Source organism: Oncorhynchus mykiss, chromosome 22 (genome assembly GCF_057628025.1).
Source record: "Oncorhynchus mykiss isolate SJ-2025 chromosome 22, ASM5762802v1, whole genome shotgun sequence".
Classification (NCBI taxonomy): domain Eukaryota; kingdom Metazoa; phylum Chordata; class Actinopteri; order Salmoniformes; family Salmonidae; genus Oncorhynchus; species Oncorhynchus mykiss.
Genome location: NC_143043.1, coordinates 5352492 through 5374612, shown reverse-complemented (window position 1 = coordinate 5374612; position 22121 = coordinate 5352492). Strand labels below are relative to the sequence as shown.

The 22121-nt window shown below is 42.8% G+C and overlaps 1 protein-coding gene across 4 annotated transcripts in view; it reads left to right on the top strand.

Annotated features, from left to right (window-relative positions):
* Window positions 1-22121, top strand: part of nalcn (sodium leak channel, non-selective) — a 289782-nt gene that overhangs the window by 209961 nt on the left and 57700 nt on the right. For all 4 annotated transcript variants that reach the window (XM_090215168.1, XM_036958510.2, XM_090215169.1 and 1 more), the window contains one exon: window positions 21931-22067. In XM_090215168.1, coding sequence (XP_090071294.1) covers window positions 21931-22067 — 137 coding nt within the window. The remainder of the gene's footprint in view (window positions 1-21930; window positions 22068-22121) is intronic.

Here is a 22121-nt window from a genome sequence, read left to right as displayed (position 1 = left end):
CTGCACATTCAGTTGTTTCCAAAAGTATTGAGAATGACACAAATATAAATGTTCATCAAGTCTGCTGCCTCAGTTTGTATGATAGCAATTTGCATATACTCTAGAATGTTATGAAGAATGATCAGATGAATTGCAATTAATTGCAAAGTCCCTCTTCACCATGCAAATTTACTGAATAAAAACCTTTCCACTGCATTTCAGCCCCGCCACAAAAGGACCAGCTGACATCATATCAGTGATTCTCTCATTAACACAGGTGTGAGTGTTGACGAGGACAAGGCTGGAGATCACTCTGTCATGCTGATTGAGTTCGAATAACAATCTGGAAGCTTCAAAAGGAGGGTGGTGCTTGGAATCATTGTTATTCCTCTGTCAAAAATAGTACCTGCAAGGAAACACGTGCCGTCGTCATTGCTTTGAACAAAAAGGGCTTCACAGGCAAGGATATTGCTGCCACTAAATCAACCATTTATCGGATCATCAAGAACTTCAAGGAGAGTGGTTCAATTGTTGTGAAGAAGGCTTCTGGGCCCCCAAGAAAGTCCAGCAAGCGCCAAGACCGTCTCCTAAAGTTGAAAAAAAGTTTGCACGCACAGTGAGGCAAGGACTTTTGGAGGATGGCCTGGTGTTTCAAGAAGGACAGCAAAGAAGCCACAACTATCTTGGAAAAACATCAGGGACAGACTGATATTCTGCAAAAGGTACAGGGATTGTACTACTGAGGACTGGGGTAAAGTCATTTTCTCTGATGAGTCCCCTTTCCGATTTGTTTGGGGCATCTGGGAAAAAGCTTGTCCGGAGAAGACAAGGTGAGCGCTACCATCAGTCCTGTGTCATGCCAACAGTAAAGCATCCTGAGACCATTCGTGTGTGGGGTTGCTTCTCAGCCAAGGGAGTGGGCTCACTCACAATTTTGCCTAAGAACACAGCCATGAGTAAGGAATGGTACCAACACATCCTCCAAGAGCAACTTCTCCCAACCATCCAGGAACAGTTTGGTGATGAACAATGCCTTTTCCAGCATGATGGAGCACCTTTCCATAAGGCAAAAGTGATAACTAGTGGCTAGGGGAACAAAACATTGATATTTTGGGTCGATGGCCAGGAAACCCCCTCAGACCTTAATCCCATTGAGAACGTGTGGTCAATCCTCAAGAGGCGGGTGGACAAACAAAAACCCACAAATTCTGACAAACTCCAGGCATTGACTATGCAAGAATGGGATGCCATCAGTCAGGATGTGGCCCAGAAGTTAGTTGACAGCATGCCAGGGTGGATTGCGAGGTCTTGAAAAAGAAAGGTCAACACTGCAAATATCGACTCTTTGAATCAACTTCATGTAATTGTCAATAAAAGCCTTTGACACTTATGAAATGCTTGTAAATATACTTCAACATTCCATAGTAACATCTGACAAAAGTATCTAAAGACACTGAAGCAGCAAACTTTGTGGTAATTAATATTTGTGTCATTCTCAAAACTTTTGGCCACGACTGTACACTAAATGAGCGGGAGAGGACCGCAAGAGAGAGAGAGTTAGAGAGAAAGAAATAGACTGAAAGAAGGAGAGGAAGAGTGGCCTTCATTACCATTCATATTGAGCAGGCAGGAAGACAAGCAGACAAGTGTTTAAAGTCTGAGTATCCTCTCGTCTCTGTGTACTTAATAATGGACATGCTGAGCTTCTCTCTCTCATTTGTTTTTCATCATCCCTCCATCTTCTATCGATTTGAATGGGTCAGGAGAAGAAGAGCAAAGATCAGACAGTATGAGAGGGTGTGAGGCGATGTGTGTGTCAAAGCAGTCTCTGTGTTTGTAAAAAAAAAATATCAGATCGACCCATTCTCTACCCTATAGGATCAGACTGAATTTGTGGGGGAAACTTTGTCAATTGGCTCCCATCATATTCAATAGCAATATATATGCAAGATGGCACCGACAGAGATGATCGCCTCGCTTCACGTCCTTAGGAAGCTATGCAGTAATTTGTATTTTTATGTATTATTTCTTAGATTGTTAGCCCAGAAAATCTTAAGTGTTATTACACACAGCCGGGAAGAACTATTGGATATAAAAGCGATGACAACTTATCAACATTACGACCAGGAATACGTCTTACCAACATTACGACCAGGAATATGACTTTCCCGAAGCGGATCCTTTGTTCGGACCTCCACCCTGGATATTGGTTCTAATCCCAGAGGCCGACCCCAAAGAACGTTGTTGCCGCATGAGAGGCAGACGGAACGGGCTCCTGGTCAGACTCAGAAGGCGAGCACACCATCCACTGCTTCCGAGCATACTACTCGCCAATGTCCAGTTTCTAGACAAGGTGGACGAAATTAGGGCACGAGTTACCTTCCAGAGAGATATCAGAGATTGTAACACTCTCTGTTTCACGGAAACATGGCTAACTCGGGATATGTTGTCAGAGTCGGTACAGCCACTCGGTTTCTTCATGCATTGCGCCAACAGAGACAAACATCTCTCTGGTAAAAAGAAGGGCGGGGGTGTATGCCTCACGATTAAAGACTCATGGTGTAATCATAACATCATCATAACCACATACAGGAACTCAAGTCATTTTGTTCACGTGACCTAGAATTTCTTCCAATCAAAGCCGATCGCATTATCTTCCAAGAGAATTATCTTCGATTATAGTCACAACCGTGTTTATCCCCCCCAAGCAGATACTTCGGCGGCCCTGAAATAACTTCAGTGGACTCTATGTAAACTGGAAACCATATACCATACCCTGAGACTGCATTTACTATAACTGGGGATTTTATCAAAGCTAATTTGAGAACAAGGTTACCCAAATTCTACCAGCACATTAAATTGTTGCACCCGCTCGAGCAAAACTTTGGACCACTGCCACTCTAACTTCTGCGATGCATACGAGGCCCTCCCCCGCCCTCCCTTCGGCAAATCTGACCATTACTCCATCTTGTTGCTTCCCTCCTATAGGCAGAAAGTAAAACAGGTCACGACCGTGCTTAGGTCTATCCAACACTGGTCTGACCAATCGGATTCCACACTTCAAGATTGCTTCGATCACGTGTCCTGGGATATGTTCCGGGTAGCCTCAGACAATAACATCTATGTATACGCTGACTCGGTGAGTGAGTTTATTAGGATGTGCATAGGAGATGTTATACCCACTGTGACTATTAAAACCTTCACTAACCAGAAACCTTGGATTGATGGCAGTATTCGCGCAAAACTGAAGGCGCGAACCACCTCATTTAATTAAGGCAAGGTGACTGAACACATGACCGAATACAAACAGTGTAGCTATTTCCTCCGCAAGGCAATCAAACAAGCAAAGCATCAGTATAGAGACAATGTAGAGTCACAATTCAAATGCTCAAACATGAGACGTATGTGGCATGGTCTACAGACAATCACGGATTTCAAAAAGAAAACCAGCCCCGACAAATTAAACAACTTATTTGTGCGCTTTGAGGACAATATAGTGCCACCGACATGGCCCGCTACCAAAGAATGTAGACTCTCCTTCAACGTGGCCGACGTGAGTAAAACATTTGCACGTGTTAACCCTCGCAAGGCTGCTGGCCCAGACGGCATCCCTAGCCGCGTCCTCAGAGAATACGCAGACCAGCTGGCTGGTGTGTTTCCGGACATATTCAATCTCTCCCTATCTCAGCCTGCTGTCCCCATTTTATTCAAGATGTCCTCCATTGTCCTGTTCCCAAGAAAGCTAAGGTAACTGAGCTAAATGACAATTGCCCCATAGCAATCACTTCTGTCATCATGAAGTGCTTTCAGAGACTAGTCAAGGATCATATCACCTCCACCCTACCTGATGGCCTACACCCACTCCAATTTGCTTACCGCCCCAATAGGTCCACAGACGATGCAATAGCCATCACACGGCACACTGCCCTAACCCGTCTGGACAAGAGGAATACCTATGTAAGAATGCTGTTCATTGACTACAGCTCAGCATTCAACACCATAATACCCTCCAAACTCATTATTAAGATTGTGACTCTGGGTCTCAACCCTGCCCTGTGCAACTGGGTCCTGGACTTTCTGACGGGCCGTCCCCAGATGGGGAAGGTAGGAAACAACATCTCCACCCCGCTGATCCTCAACACTGGGGCCCCACAAGGGTGTGTTCTCAGCCCCCTCCTGTACTCCCTGTTCACCCATGACCTTGTGGCCAAGCACACCTTCAACTCAATCATCAAGTTTGCAAGACTTGATTACCAACAGCGACGAGGCAGCCTACAGGGAGAAAGTGAGGGCCCTCGGTGTCAGGAAAATAACCTCTTACTCAACGTTAACAAAACAAAGGAGATGATCGTGGACTTCAGGAAACAGCAGAGAGGGTTTTCTGAGGTCTTGGATGATTTCTTTTGATTTTCCCATTATGTCAAGCAAAGAGGCACTGAGTTTGAAGGTAGTTGAAATACATCCACAGGTACACCTCCAATTTGCTCAAATTATGTCAATTAGCCTATCAGAAGCTTATATTGCCATGACCTCATTTTCTGGAATTTTCCAAGCTGTTTAAATGCACAGTCAACTTAGTGAATGTGAACTCTGACCCACTGGAATTGTGATACAGTGAATTATAGTTGAAATAATCTGTCTGTAAACAATTGTTAGAAAAATGACTTGTGTCATGCACAAAGTAGATGTCCTAAACAAAAAAATAGATGTCGTTGTGAGTTTGTTAGTTTACTTGTTAGATATTACTGCGCTGTCGGACAAGAAGCACAAGCATTTCACTTCACTCGCATTAACAGTCAGCTAACCATGTGTATGTGACCAATAAAATTTGATTTGATATATTCTGTTTGACTTTAGTTGATCTCATGTCTTTATTATTTCAAATGACTTTATGGAGACGCTGCCTATACACATTCTGTCTTCCCTACGTTTACATTTGACGTTTTGGTCATCTAGCAGACGCTTGCAGTCAGCGCGTTCATCTAAGGTTCCTGCATCTAGTGTTCTCAATGCTGTAGTGTTAGCATCTCCACTCCACCCCTCACTACATGGAAAAGCCCTCAGGACTGGGAAGCTAATGGAAGGTAATGGGCATATCATTCCACCTGATGGCCTACTAGAGCACTGGTTTCTATTGTCTTATAGGTCCAGTACTGTGTTATTCTGTGTGACTGGAAGAGCTAAAATACCCCAGCCATGAAAGGGTTTTCTACGGACACACGCCATACTTGTACACCCTAGTGGTGTTTCACTTGGACCAAGTGTGCCCTGAGTGTTTTCAAGAAGGAGGGTTTTAGTTTGGGACTGAGAGGATGAAAGGTCAAAGTACTAGTCTGTTGATTTTCTAAAACAGCTACAAGGCATTCCACTCCAACCATCTGACCAAACTGCCATCTAGTGCAAGGTGTTTGGTTTATGTGACGGTTATTATTATTTTGTTTTTGAGAGCTTTAGATGTGTGTGTGTGTGTGTTGCATGGTATACCAAAACATCTGTACTTTTTCAATCCAAGAATATGAAAGATGGTTCGATACTATATATATTTTTTGACTCTTGATACTTCTGTCAAATGTGTTGATTGCATGATTGTATAGTTGATTCATTAATGCATAAATGTCTGTTTCTGAAAAATGTTGACCAAAAAATCGTAATGTTATGGAATTTAAAAGATACCCAATGATTAAACAGAGCAGTAACTGAGTTTATCTGTCCGGATCAAGTGCCATTCTGTGACTTTGGCTAATATGCCTTGTTTTTTTGCCCTTGTATCATTTTGGTATCGTTTTGGTATCGAATATCGTGCTGATGGTGTGTCGAGTATTGTGATACTGAACCTGATACTAAACCTTTGTATCGCGACAATTCTAGTTTGTGGCTGGGTATCCGTTCTGGAATGATGGATGGCTGCTCCCAGAAATACCCATACTGGTATCATGTTAACAAACACAGCTGTGAGAGAAGTCTAACAATCCAAAATGAAACCTGAAAAAGAGAGGAAAAAGATTGGGGAAGAAAAAGAGGGCGAAGTGGCAGGAAAATAGGGAGGGGGGGGGACAAATAGAGAGAGGGATATAGAAAAAAAGTGTGATGCTAGAAAAGGAGGGTGACGGGAAGAGAGAGGAGGAGGGAGGGTTATAAGAGAGAGAGAGAGGGGTCTCTGGAAAAGGGTGTATTGAGCTAGCTGCGTCCAATTCGTCAGGAATGTCTGGGCTTGCAGTCAGGGGCTGTCCGAAATGGCACCCTGTGAAGTCTGTTCATTGGTAGTGCACTACATAGGGTGCCATTAGAGACACAACCCCTGGTATTCTTAGCATAGGAGTGGCAGAATATCTGATCTAGGGGAAGAAGTGTGTTTTAGTCGTTTCATGACGTTTTTTCTTTCCCTTTTTGTCTCAACATTAAACACACATCTGGAGATAGTCAGTGGCACAGGAGGAAAGTGGGAGCGAGAAGAGGAGAAAGGGATGGGCAGGGAAGGGGAATATAGGAGAGAGATGTACAGAGGAGATAAGTAGAGAGAGGGATGGGCAGGGAAGGGGAATATAGGAGAGAGATGTACAGAGGAGATAAGTAGAGAGCAGCGATACAGTGACTATTATGACAGGAAAAATAAAGATCCAGGGAAAGAGACAAAGAGAAGGGTTGTGTGTGTGTGTGTGTGTGTGTGTGTATGTGTGTCACTGTACTACAGCTGTGGCAGGCATATCTCCATCACCCCAGCAACAGGGGGAACTATTTGTCCTCTATCCACAGACCACTTGATCCAGACACACCCTTATATCCCTCTGCCTGTTGCTCTGTGTGTACGCGTCCGTGCGTGTAGCTGGTTATTTTTTCGCCCCTCCAGTAAACCTTATTTCACCTCAGCAAACTGCTCAATACTGAAATTATGCATTTTGTATGAGGGGCTTTAGTTTGCCCAAATGTGTTATTGGATTATGGCTTCCCAGAGAACATTCTATTATTTATGAATTAAATGGGGAGCCTCTCCTCCCTTCCCAATGATTTGGACCCTGAACAAATAGAGCAGATGAATGGAGAGAGAGAACAGAGAGGATAAATGTTCATTGCTTCAATGTCACCTTGTGTTTTATTTGGTAAACCCCACAGACGATAGAAGCAGGCACGCACGCACGCACACTCAAAGCTATACACAGATACACAGATAGGGGAGGTCATCCTCTCCCACTCATTGAGTGTGTAATGAGCCAGGTTTGTAGAGTTGTACTGGCTGTAAACTCCCAGACCACCTAGTGCTGCACCTCTGCTACCTGAGAACAACACTGCTCTCCTGCTTAGAGAGAGTAGAGATAGTAGGGAGAGTAGAGGGAGTAGGGAGAGTAGAGGGAGTAGGGAGAGTAGAGGGAGTAGGGAGAGTAGGGAGTGTGGAGAGAGTGGAGGGAGTGGAGGGAGTGGAGAGAGTAGAGGGAGTAGGGAGAGTAGAGGGAGTAGGGAGTTGTGAGGGAGTGGAGGGAGTAGGGAGAGTAGAGGGAGTAGGGAGAGTGGAGGGAGTGGAGAGAGTAGAGAGAGAGCACATGTGCATGTTTGTGTGTAAATGTATTTTATTGAGGAAAAAGATTTCTGCCAATGCCATGGAGCTTTTTGAATGGGTCCTGGTTTATACAGGTTATGTAACACAGAATAAAGAAAATCAACTGAATCACAAAAGGAGCAGGCACATCTCCATCATGTGTGGGCAGTATGTATGTGTGGGCAGCATCAGAGACACTGGTGCATGGCCATTCATCAGGTAGACATTGTCTTTTGGGCAGAGAAGCTTCTGAGTAATATGTAGTCCCAAATGGCATCCTATTCCCTTATAGTGCACTACTTTTGACCAGAGCCCATGTGGTAGTATGGCTCTATATGTGGAATAAGGTGATATTTGGGACTCACTCAGATTCACAACCCAGAGAAAGGGGTGGTTCATTGTAGATGGGTTAGCTGACAATGTTACGAAAATGATGTGCGTGCTTCCATGGGGCATAAGTCAGCGTGTTGTTATGATTCTGGATGGCCAGATAGCTAGCAGGAATGACAAACTGCCATGTGGGGAAGTAGCTCGTTTCATCTGGTTCTTGACACCATGTCTTGTTTTGAGGTGTTTTGTCTGATTTCATGTCAATGGTAATATGGCTCAAATTTTCTAGCTAGTTATCCAACAACTGTAATGATGTATTTGAGAGACAGCAAGTGGTCATTGTGCAAATTAATTTATGTTTTCAATAAACACTGGAGACGAAATATAGCTTACATTTTGTCAACAATCTAAGCCAACACAGACTGTTTTGCAATATAGTTGTGCACCCATCGGTTTTGTTGCTAAACAACCAACCCGTCTATACCTCACTGTCTATACCAGACTGTCTATACCAGACTGTCTATACTAGACTGTCTATACCAGACTGTCTATACCACACTGTCTATACCACACTGTCTATACCAGACTGTCTATACCACACTGTCTATACCAGACTGTCTATACCACACTGTCTATACCAGACTGTCTATACCAGACTGTCTATACCAGACTGTCTATACCAGACTGTCTATACCACACTGTCTATACCACACTGTCTATACCTCACTGTCTATACCAGACTGTCTATACCAGACTGTCTATACCAGACTGTCTATACCAGACTGTCTATACCAGACTGTCTATACCTCACTGTCTATACCAGACTGTCTATACCAGACTGTCTATACCAGACTGTCTATACCACACTGTCTATACCACACTGTCTATACCACACTGTCTATACCACACTGTCTATACCACACTGTCTATACCACACTGTCTATTCCACACTGTATATACCACACTGTCTATACCACACTGTCTATACCACACTGCCTATACCACACTGTCTATTCCACACTGTCTATACCAGACTGTCTATACCACACTGTCTATACCACACTGTCTCTTCCACACTGTCTATACCACACTGTCTATACCACACTGTCTATACCACACTGTTTATACCACACTGTCTATACCAGACTGTCTATACCAGACTGTCTATACCAGACTGTCTATACCACACTGTCTATACCACACTGTCTATACCACACTGTTTATACCACACTGTCTATTCCAGACTGTCTATACCAGACTGTCTATACCAGACTGTCTATACCACACTGTCTATACCACACTGTCTATACCACACTGTTTATACCACACTGTCTATACCACACTGTCTATACCACACTGTCTATACCAGACTACCAGGAAATAACTAGTGGATCATACAGAAATAAACAAAGAACATTCAGAGACAAATGTTAACGGGTTATGAAATGGTCATGTTGAAACAGCATTACGGACTAGTTAAATAAAGGTTAACAAATAATTAGGGTGTGTATATTTATGTTACAAAGAACATAAAAATGGTAATAAGCAAATACACTTGTTTTGCTGTTTTATGGTTAAATGCAGAATCCTGAGTCTGGGTTTCAGCCCAATGTCTACCCCATCACTTGTTGAGGGGATGGGACTGGGGTAACCACTCACAAATGAATAGACAGTATTCCCACTGTCATACTCACAATACCCCATAATACAAAATAATACAACATTAAAGGCTGAAATGTATTGAGTCAAAAGGAATCAACCCCTTTGTTATGGCAAGCCTACATTTATTGTTTATTTATTTCACCTTTATTTAACCAGGTAGGCTAGTTGAGAACAAGTTCTCATTTACAACTGCGACCTGACCAAGATAAAGCAAAGCAGTGCGACACAAACAACAACACAGAGTTACACATGGAATAAACAAACATGCAGTCAATAATACACACAGTGTGTGCAAATGAGGTAGGATAAGGGAGGTGAGGCAATTAATAGGCCATAGTGGTGAAATAATTACAATATAGCAATTAAACACTGAATGTGCAGAAGATGAGTGTGCAAGTAGAGATACTGGGGTGCCAAGGAGCAAAACAAATTAAATAAACAGTATGGAGGTGAGGTAGTTGGATGGGCTATTTGCAGATGGGCTATGTACAGGTGCAGTGATATGTGAGCTGCTTTGACAGCTGGTGCTTAAAGCTAGTGAGGGAGATATGAGTCTCCAGCTTCAGTGATTTTTGCAGTTTGTTCCAGTCATTGGCAGCAGAGAACTGGAAGGAAAGGCAGCCAAAGGAAGAGTTTACTTTGTGGGTGACTAGTGAGATATACCTGCTGGAGCGCGTGCTATGGGTGGGTGCTGCTATGGTGACCAGTGAGCTGAGATAAGGTGGGGCTTTACCTAGCAAAGACTTATAGATGACCTGGAGCCAGTGGGTTTGGCAATATGTAGTGAGGGCCAGCCAACGAGATCATACAGGTCGCAGTGGTGGGTAGTATATGGGGCTTTGATGACAAAACGGATGGCACTGTGATAGACTGCATCCAATTTGCTGAGTAGAGTGTTGGAGGCTATTTTGTAAATGACATCGCCGAAGTCAAGGATCGGTAGGATAGTCAGTTTTACGAGGGTATGTTTGGCAGCATGAGTGAAGGATGCTTTGTTGCGAAACAGGAAGCCGACTCAAGATTTAATTTTGGATTGTAGATGCTTAACGTGTGTCTGGAAGGAGAGTTTGCAGTCTATCCAGACACCTAGGTATTTGTAGTTGTCCACATATTCTAAGTCAGAACCGTCCGGAGTAGTGATACTAGTGGTGCGGGCAGCGATCGGTTGAAGCGCATGCATTTAGTTTTACTAGCATTTAAGAGCAGTTGGAGGCCACGGAATGAGAGTTGTATGGCACTGAAGCTCGTCTGGAGGTTAGTTAACACAGTGTCCAAAGAAGGGCCAGAAGTATACAGAATGGTGTCGTCTGCGTAGAGGTGGATCAGAGAATCACCAGCAGCAAGAGCGACATCATTGATGTATACAGAGAAAAGAGGATTGAACCCTGTGGCACCCGCATAAAGACAGCCAGATGTCCGGACAACAGGCCCTCCGATTTGACACAATGAACTCTATCTGCGAAGTAGTTGGTGAACCAGGTGAGGCAGTCATTTGATAAACCAAGGCTATTGAGTCTGCCGATAAGAATGCGGTGATTGACAGAGTCAAAAGCCTTAGCCAGCTCGATGAATACAGCTGCACAGTATTGTCTCTTATCGATGGCGGTTATCATATAGTTTAGAACCTTGAGCGTGGCTGAGGTGCACCCATGACCAGTACGGAAACCAGATTGCATAGTGGAGAAGGTACGGTGGGATTCGAAATGGACTGTGATCTGTTTGTTCACTTGGCTTCTGAAGACATTAGAAAGGCAGGGTAGGATAGATATAGGTCTGTAACAGTTTGGGACTAGAGTGTCCCCTTTGAAGAGGGAGATGACTGCAGCAGCTTTCCAATCTTTGGGAATCTCAGAAGGTACGGGTTTTGTAGGGGTCCAGATTTTGCAGCTCTTTCAGAACATCAGCTATCTGGATTTGGGTGAAGGAGAAATGGGGAGGCTTGGGAAAGTTGCTGTGGGGGGGGTGCAGGGCTGGGATAGCCAGGTGGAAAGCATGGCCAGTATGGCCAGCCGTAGATAAATGTTTCTTGAAATTCTCAATTATCGCGGATTTATCTGTGGTGACAGTGTTCCCTAGCCTCAGTGCAGTGGGCAGCTGGGAGGAGGTGCTCTTATTCCCAGAACTTTTTGGAGTTTTTGCTACAGGATGCAAATTTTGTTTGAAAAAGCTAGCCTTTGCTTTCCTAACTTCCTGTGTATATTGGATCCTAACTTCCCTGAAAAGTTGCATATCGAAGGTGCTATTTGATGCTATAGCGGTACACCACAGGATGTTTTTGTGCTGGTCAAGGACATTCAGGTCTGGAGTAAACCAAGGGCTATATCTGTTTCTGGTTCAATTTTTTGGGAATGGGGCATGCTTATTTAAGATGTTGAGGAAAGCACTTTTAAAGAATAACCAGGCATCCTTTACTGATGGAATGAGGTCAATATCCTTCCAGGATACCCAGGACAGGTCGATTAGAAAGGCCTGCTCACTGAGATATTTTAGTGATGTTTGACAGTGATGAGGTGTGGTCGTTTGACCGCAGACCCATAACAGATGCAGGCAATGAGGCAGTGATTGCTGAGATCCTGTTTGAAGACAACAGAGGTGTATTTGGAGGGCAGGTTGGTGAGGATGATATCTGTGAGGGTGCTCGTGTTTACGGATTTGGGGAGATCAGGAGTGATAATGTGAGTAACAAGTCACATAGTAAGATGCATGAACTCACTCTGTATACAATTATAGTGTTGAACATGATTTTTGAATGACTACCTCATCTCTGTTCCCCACACATAAAATGATGTGTAAGGTCCATAAGTTGACCAGTGAATTTCAAACAAAATATATGCACCTATTGGTAGATGGGTAAAAATAAAATAGCAGACATGAAATATCCCTTTGAGCATGGTGAAGTATGGTGAATTTACACTTTGGATGATGTATCAATACACTCAGTCACTACAAAGATAGAGAAGTCATTCCTCACTCAGTTGCTGGAGAGGGAGGAAACCACTCAGGGATTTCACCATGCGGCCAATGGTGGCTGTAAAACAGTTACAGAGTTTAATGGCTGTGATGGAAGAAAACTGAAGATTAATCAACAATATTGTAGTTACTCCACAATATTAACCTAATTGACAGAGTGAAAAGAAGGAAGCCTGTGCAGAATAAAAATATTCCAAAACATGAATTCTGTTTGCAAAAAGGCAAAGTGTTATGTTTGGGGCAAATCCATTGCAATACGTTACGAAGTAGCACTCTCCATAATTTCTTGCATAGCATGTTATGGGTATGCTTGTAATTGTTAAATTAAGGCCTGGGGAGTTTTTCAGGAGCAAAAATACATGGAATGGCACAGGCAAAGTCCTAGAGGAAAACCTGGTTCAGTCTGCTTAAGTCCACCAGATACTGTGAGATGAATGAACCTTTGAGAAGGACAAAAACCTAAAACACAAGGCCAAATCTCACTGGAGTTGCCAAGGAGAAGTGATTGTTCTTGAGTGGCCGAGTTACAGTTTTGACTTAAATCATCTTCGAAATCTATGGCAAGACCTGAAAATGGTGGTCTAGCAATGATCACAACCAATTTGACATATTTGAACACTTATTTAAATAATAATTGGCAAATGTAACACAATCCAGGTGTGGAAATCTCTTGGAGACTTATCCAGAAAGACTCACAGCTGTAGTCGCTGCCAAAGGTGTACAATGTATTGACTCAGGGGTTTGAATACTTATGTCAATGAGATATATCTGTATTTTATCTTCAGTAAATGTGCAAACATTTCTAAGAACATGTTTTCGCTTCGTCATAATAGGGTATTGTGTAGATGGGTGAGATTTTTTTACAAATCTTTTTTTCCATTTTGAATTCAAGTCAACTTTCAGAAGGCACTGTAAATTGTTTGATTTTAAAAAATGCACACACACACACACACACACAGAAGAAATACTGCTCTTTTCCTATGGAACTATCTTTCAGACAGAGACCAAGTGTCATTAATCACACTGATTCAGAGAGGATCTCCTCCCAGCTTGGTTGAGATAGGCTCGTCATTTGGTCAAGATATAAAGCACACAGACAGCGCTGTGTTCCCTTGTTGGTTTTAAACTTCACTGTCTCTTAAGCGTAATACTTCTGGGAATCAGCTGGGAAATATCCAATGAGAGGTATGCTTTGAACAGTGGATATCTGTGATTGGTTTAACACTAACATTTGTCATTAGATTTTATTCACTAGTTTTTTTCTCTCTCTCTCTCTGTTTTGGCGCTATTTCTTTTTGTGCTTAGTTTCACCACTGAATTGCCAGTGTTCTGTGTGTGCATGCGTGCGTGCGATACCTCCAGAAATATCTAATGCACAGCTCAGCCAAGCCTGAAATTGGCTGGAATTGGAAAGAAGGCCTAGATAGATCACCTTTCTCTCGTTTCCGGGGAGGGACATACATTTTTGTCCAAATCTGGAAAAAAATCCTATATCTGGTCTAAGACGTATGGTCTTTTCAAAAATAGAAATGACGCAAAACAATAGCAAGTCCTGTTGTAGCATACCTCTTTGTTCGAATTCCAAAAATTGTAGACCTCCACAAGTCTGGTTCATCCTTGGGAGCAATTTCCAAATGCCTAATGGTACAACGTTCATCTGTACAAACAATAGTACGCAAGTACAAACACCATGGGACCACGCAGCCATCATACCGCTCAGGAAGGAAACGCGTTCTGTCTCCTAGAGATGAACGTACTTTGTTGCGAAAAGTGCAAATCAATCCCAGAACAACAGCAAAGGACCTTGTTGAAGATGCCGGAGGAAACCAGTACAAAAGTATCTATATCCACAATAAACGAGTCCTATATCGACATAACCTGAAAGGCCGCTCAGCAAGGAAGAAGCCACTGCTCCAAAACCGCCATAAAAAAGCCAGACTACGGTTTGCAGCTGCACATGGGGACAAAGATCATACTTTTTGAGAAATGTCCTCTGGTCTGATGAAACAAAATAGAACGGATTCCCAATAGAACGGTTTGGTCATAATGACCATCGTTGTGTTTGGAGGAAAAACAGGGAGGCTTGCAAGCCGAAGAACACCATCCCAACCGTGACGCACGGGGGTGCTTTGCCTCAGTAGGGACTGGTGCACTTCACAAAATAGATGGTGTCATGAGGAAGGAAAATTATGTGGATATATTGAAGCAACATCAGTCAGGAAGTTAAAGCTTGGTCGCAAATGGGTCTTCAAAATGGACAATGGCCAAAGTTGTGGCAAAATGGCTTAAGGACAACAAAGTCAAGGTATTGTAGTGGCCATAACAAAGCCCTTACCTCAATCCTATAGAACATTTGTGGGCAGAACTGAAAAAGCGTATGTGAGCAAGGAGGCATAAAAACCTGACTCAGTTAACCTAGCTCTGTCAGGAGAAATGGGCCAGAATTCACCCAACTTATTGTGGGAAGGGTCATTGTGCTTTGGGTCATTGTCCTTTTGAAGGAGGAAATTGTCTCCAATTAAGCGCTGTCCACAGGGTATGGCATGGCGTTGCAAAATGGACAGATAGCCTTCCTTCTTCAAGATCCCTTCTACCCTGTACAAATCTACCACTTTACCACCACCAAAGCACCCCCAGACCCTCACATTGCCTCCACCATGCTTGACAGATGGCATCAAGCACTCCTCCAGCATCTTTTCATTTTTCTGTGTCTCACAAATGTTTTTCTTGGTGATCCGAACACCTCAAATTTGTCTGTCCATAACACTTTTTTCCAATCTTCCTCTGTCCAGTATCTGTGTTATTTTTCCAATCTTAATCTTTTATTTTTATTGGCCAGTCTGAGATCCTAAAATTTTATAATTAGGGGTTAGGTTTATGGTTAGGGTCAGGATTAGGGTAAAGGTTAGGGGTTAGGTTTAGGGGTAAGGGTTAGGGAAAAATAATTTGGAATATAATGTACACTACCGTTCAAAAGTTTGTGGTCACTTAGAAATGTCCTTGTTTTTGAAAGTAAAGCAAATTGCATCAGCATTTGTGTGTTCGATTACAGGCTCAAAATGGCCAGAAAGAAATACCTTTCTTCTGAAACTCGTCAGTCTATACAAGCCCCCACACGTTCCCTCCTTATTTCCCCATGTCGGATTACTCCATAGGTTGAGATCATGTAATGCCAGCAATCGATATATAGTGGATTGTGCTGGTGTGTGTGCTCTCCACCTGAGCCAGGGAAAGTAGTCGATTGCATGTATTGATCAAGCAGAAGGTCCATTACATTAGCAGATAGGGATTTACTGTTTGCTAAAACCTCTATGTACATTTGAACCTCTGTTTATCTATATGTGGGATTCAAACCTCTGACAGCACTAAAATACATTGCAGTATTGATACCCAAGCCAGCGATACAATCTATGTTTTCTGGATTTGGATCAAGATGGTATGACACTGTACATTACTTTCCCCATTTTGCCATCTTACTTACAGGCCATTCCTAGACTAGTGATTGTCAGGTCTGTGGGCTGACACTAATTTAGTCCATTTCCAAGAGCTAGTTGTAATGCAAGTGGTCCTCCAAGAAGAAAAGACCCTATATTGTCGGTCCATTTCACTGTACACAGAAAACACTGTACTCAAGTTGGATAACTCATAAAACTCTCTCTATGATATCATAACTCTAATTGTGTTGTCCCGAGGTGAAATGAAGTGCCTGCATGTTGGATCTCTCTCTCTCTATAAAAGTTAGGCATAGTTTAGGGGGTGGGCAGAAATGCGAGTGAGACAGAGAGATAGTGGTTATACTCTTTAACATCATCCTTGGCTCTGGCGCCAATATTTTGAACCAAGGACTGATGCTCCCCCCAATCCACAGAAATGTTGACAAATTTTACCCCAATAACTACCGTGAGATATGTGTCAACCTTGGGAAAATCCTCTTCATTGTCATTAACAGCAGACTCATACATTTCCTCAGTGAAAACAAATGTACTTTTTACCAAATTACCATACGACAGACCATGTATTCACCCTGCACACCCTAATTGACAAACAAACCAAAACAAAGGCAAAATATCTCAACTCAATTTGGCATGAGGGTCTGCTATACAGATTGATGGAAAGTGGTCCCACTGAGTATAAAATCCATGTACACAAAATTGGCAAAAAACGCACACATTTCTTTCCGCAGGACCGTGAGGTGAGACAGGGATGCAGCTTAAGCCCCACCTTCTTCAACATATATATCAACAAATTGGCCGGGGCACCGGAACAGTCTGCAGCACCCGGCCTCACCCTACTAGAATCTGAAGTGAAATGTTGACTGTTTGCTGCTGATCTGGTGCTTCTGTCCCCAACCACAGAGGGCCTACAGCAACACCTAGATCTTCAGCACAGATTCTCTCAGACCTGGGCCCTGACAGTAAATGTCAGGAAGACAAAAATTATGATGTTCTAATAAAGTTCCAGTTGCCAGGACACAAATACAAATTCCATCTAGACACCGTTGCTCTTGAGCACACAAAAAAACTATACATACCTCGACCTAAACATCAGAGCCACAGGTAACTTCCACAAAGCTGTGAACAAGGCAGAAAGGCCTTCTATGCCATCAAAGGAACATAACATTTGACAAACCCATTACAGTAGGATCTGGCTAAAAATACTTTAATCAGTTATAGAACACATTGCCCAAAAATTCACAAAATGGGACAAACATTAAATTGAGACTCTGCATACATAATTCTGCAAAAAAATATCCTCAGTGTACAACGTAAACACCAAATAATGCATGCAGAGCAGAATTTGGCCAATACCCGCTAATTATCAAAATCCAGAAAAGAGATTCTACAACCGCCTAAAAGAAAGCGATTCCCAAACCTTCCATAACAAAGCCATCATCTACAGAGAGATGAACCTGGAGCAGAGTCCCCTAAGCAAGCTGCTCCTGGTGCTCTGTTCAGAAACATGAACACACCCCACAGAGCCCCAGGATAGCAACACAATTAGACCCAACCAAATCATGAGAAAACAAGAAGAGAATTACTTGGCACATTGGAAAGAATTAACAAAACAACTGACCAAACTAGAATGCTATTTGGCCCTAAAAAGAGAGTACATAAAGGCAGAATACCTGACCACTGTGACTGCCCCAAACTTAAAGACAGCTTTGACTATGTACAGTGTGCATAACCTTGCTATTGATAAAGGCCGCCATAGGCAGAATGGAGAAGATGGGCTATGAGGTGGAAACTGAGCTGCACTTCCTAACCTTCTGCCAAATGTATGACCATATTAGAGACACATATTTCCCCCACATATTTGAAAATAAACCCAATTTTAATAAACCCTCATATCTAATGAGGAAGTACCACAGTGTGCCATCACAGCAGCAATATTTGTGACCTGTTGCCACAAGAAAAGGGCAACCAGTGAAGAACAAACACCATTGTAAATACAACCCATATTTATGTTTATTTATTTTCCCCTTTGTACTTTAACTATTTGCACATAATATTACATGTGCAATATCTTTATTCTTTTGGAAATTTTGTGAGTGTAATGTTTACTGTTCATTTTTGTTTATTTTACTTTTGTTTATTAACTATTTCCCTTGCTTTGGCAATGTTAACATATGTTTCCCATGCCAATAAGGCCCTTAAATTGAATAGAGAGTGAGGGATTGGGATATAAAGAGGAAGAAAGTAAGAGAAATTGTTCCTGTATCAGTAATGGGAAGCTAGAGCAGAGAGGGGTGTCGAGCCATAAATGTTCTGTACGTCCCACTGAGCTTGGCTCATTGATTAAGTCTGCGGGACCAGGGAGCTCCAAACTAACCCCATTTGGAGTTTAGAGTTTAGACCAAAAAGCTCTATTTTTGGCTCGTGAGACCACTTGACCTTCTCCCATTTCTCCTCTGGATCATCCAGATGGTCATTGGCAAACTTCAGATGGGCCTGGTCATGCGCTGGCTTGAGCAGGGGGACCTTGCGTGCGCTGCAGGATTTTAATCCATGACGGCGTAGTGTGTTACTAATGGATTTCTTTGAGACTGTGGTCCCAGCTCTCTTCAGGTCATTGACCAGGTCCTGCCGTGTAGTTCTGGGCTGATCCCTCACCTTCCTCATGATCATTGATGCCCCACGAGATGAGATCTTGCATGGAGCCCCAGACCGAGGGTGATTGACCGTCATCTTGAACTTCTTCCATTTTTTTATAATTGCGCCAACAGTTGTTGCCTTCTCACCAAGCTGCTTACCTATTGTCCTGTAGCCCATCCCAGCCTTGTGCCGGTCTACAATTTTACCCCTGATGTCCTTACACAGCTCTCTGGTCTTGGCCATTTTGGGGAGGTTGGAGTCTGTTTGATTGAGTGTGTGGACATGTCTTTTATACAGGTAATGAGTTCAAATAGGTGCAGTTAATACAGGTAATGAGTGGAGAACAGGAGGGCTTCTTAAAGAAAAGTAGGGACCAACTCCATATTAATGCCAATGAATTTGAAATAAGATGTTACGATCAGCAGGTGTGCACATACTTTTGGTCATGCAGTGTATGTTCTCATGTCACAGAATTTAGCAATCTTAGAACATTGATTTGTGACATATGGCAGAATTTACACAAGTAATAGGTCAATCAATCAACCAATGAATTGTCTCAACTGTGTGTGTGATTGTCTGTGTAGTTGGTGCCATTGGTTCTGCCCTTTTGCCAATAACATATTCCATTTTCACTCCTCACTAGAGCAAACTCTACAAAAGGTGCACTACAGTACAGTACAGGCTGTATGTAGCACAGTGAGAAGGTATGAAGCCACCCCTGTTTTCTTGACAAGGTATTGATGAGAGGGATCAATGGTATTCCCTTTTAGCTGTCGAGAACACTGCTAGCCACAGAGATCCTAATTCATTTTAATATGTAATTCTATGCTCCCAGCCCCATAAGCTTCCATCCGACTAAGATAACCTATCTTAGGTCCATGCAAAACCAGGTAGTTCCACCAAACACCAATGAACGTGAGGATCGGAATAGTTCCTCTGTCTGTCTTTATCTCTCTTTACCTTCTGGTAGTCTTATTGTGAATTAAGTTTGTGTGTGTGTGTGTGTGTGTGTGTGTGTGTGTGTGTGTGTGTGTGTGTGTGTGTGTGTGTGTGTGTGTGTGTGTGTGTGTGTGTGTGCGATAATTATCATTGCATGACATTTTTTTCTTTCTCACAAATTCTGCAATAACCGCATGGCTAAAGCAAAACAGACATTTTACAGTACCAAGTTCAAATCGGGCAGAAGGAGTGGATAGACAGATTTCCATTACATTTTCCTCTATTTTTATACCTGGGGCTCTTTCTGTTTGATAGACCGACAAACAGATACACACACACACACATACACACACAAATGAGACAGTGGTGGATGCTGTTTTTATGCCCAGAATGATATGCGCTCATTCACCGTCCAACCAAACTTGCTTGACCTCCAGTCTCCCAGACAGAAGAATTCAGCTCATGGATTTTTTATCAGTCAGCTTCTCTCTTATGGAATTAAATGAATTTCTATTGATATAATTTCACCCATTCATTTGTAATGTGTTTTTATTTGGCTGATCTGTCCTTGTGCAGGCTTGTGTGTTCATACATATTTTGTTCAGTTTAGGCTTCTTGCATAAGCCTTTCCAATGTAATCTGTTTTTCTTTTTCCTTTTCATTGCTTCCTTCATTCTTCTTTTTTCAAACGTAAGTAGGTTTTCACAGATTGGTTTGTAGGAGTGTGTGCGTGCGTGCGTGCATGTGTGCGTGCGTGCGTGTGTGTGTGCGTACTCTCAGCCCCAAACCAAAACCCACTTCATCAAAGTTGAACACCACCAAGCCGTAGAAGTATTGTGTGTGTGCGACTGCAAGAGTGTGGCTGCCATCTACAGGCAGAACTGTACAACTGCACCCTGACACAACAGATATATTCCACTCTTGGTAGAAGCTGCCCCAATCCACAGATCTATGATCAGTTTACTCTCCCCCAATCAGGACCTTATACAACATTTCCCTTAGATCAGTGTCTGAGGGAACTTAATCTGTCTCCAGAAGTCCCAACCATCCATTTGATACATCCATTCTCTACCTAAATGTAATCTTTCCTTTTTCAACCAAGGATCTTGACCATAATATGCTAATACAAGTTAATGAAAGTAATGTGAAAGTATGTACATTCTCACTGTATTGTATTAATGGCACTTACTAGTTGCCAAACATGATGTGAGTTCATACATTATTGTAGAAGTACAACATACAGATTTAGTGTAAAATCCAATATAGAGATAGGAAATGCATTTGATATTGTTTTATATCATCTAAAATCAGTCACCTGAAAAGGCTTGAATGGGAACACGGGGATGGAAGATATATGGTGCATTGTCACCTAAGACCAAATCTGGGACCTGTAGGAGACAAGTCAGGGACCAGCTGTTAGGAAAAGCCTACTGGAACACTGGTCTGTCTGTGAGAACCAACGGTTTTAGTAACATTTACACAGTAGGCTGGTTTTCAAACACAGATTAAGTCCTGGATTAAAAACACTCTCTAGAGCCAGACATGTATGTTCCCATCCCTCACCTTTGTCTTACCCATGGATCATTGTATTTCTCAACTGTTGTGGAAACTACCCTACCATTTCTCTAAACCAACAATAGCTATAAGAACGTGGAAATCCTCTCCGAGTGAAGTATATTTCTCTGTCTCTCTATGACAAATTAAAGTGTACTGTATCCCTCTCTCCTTTTACTGCAAAGTCACTATCCCTAGCTCCTGAGCTACATGAGATGTCAGTCTCTCTCTCTCTCTGTAGCTGTGAGTCTACTCTTTTTCTCCGCAGCTAAATCCACTCTTTCCTTCTCTCACTCCATCCTTCTCTCCAAGTGAAGTGTGTTCCTCTCTCTGTATGGCAAAGTGAAGTGTGTTCCTCTCTCTGTATGGCAAAGTGAAGTGTGTTCCTCTCTCTGTATGGTAAAGTGAAGTGTGTTCCTCTCTCTGTATGGCAAAGTGAAGTGTGTTCCTCTCTCTGTATGGCAAAGTGAAGTGTGTTCCTCTCTCTGTATGGCAAAGTGAAGTGTGTTCCTCTCTCTGTATGGCAAAGTGAAGTGTGTTCCTCTCTCTGTATGGCAAAGTGAAGTTTGTTCCTCTCTCTGTATGGCAAAGTGAAGTGTGTTCCTCTCTCTGTATGGCAAAGTGAAGTGTGTACCTCTCTCTGTATGGCAAAGTGAAGTGTCCCGCATCCCTTTCTCCCTTTACCGAAAAGTCACTATCTCTCTCTCCACTATCCCTCTCTTCTGAGCTGAATGAGATGTCAATCTCTCTCTGTAGCTAAGTCTACTCTCTCCCTCTTTGCAGACCACTTTCCTTCTCTCTATCCCTATGCCAAGTCTACTTATTTCCCCTCTCTGTCCCTAAATCTTATTTCCATTCTCTCTCTTTCTGTAGCTGAAGCAAAGTGAGGCGAACGCAGATACCAAAGAGAAGCTGCCCCTACGTCTAAGGATCTTTGAGAAGTTTCCTAATCGGCCCCAGATGGTCAAGATCTCCAAGCTGCCTTCTGATTTCACTGTGCCCAGAATCAGGTACCCTAACTGGGATCCATCAGGGGACACAACAAAGGACAGAACTTCTATGGC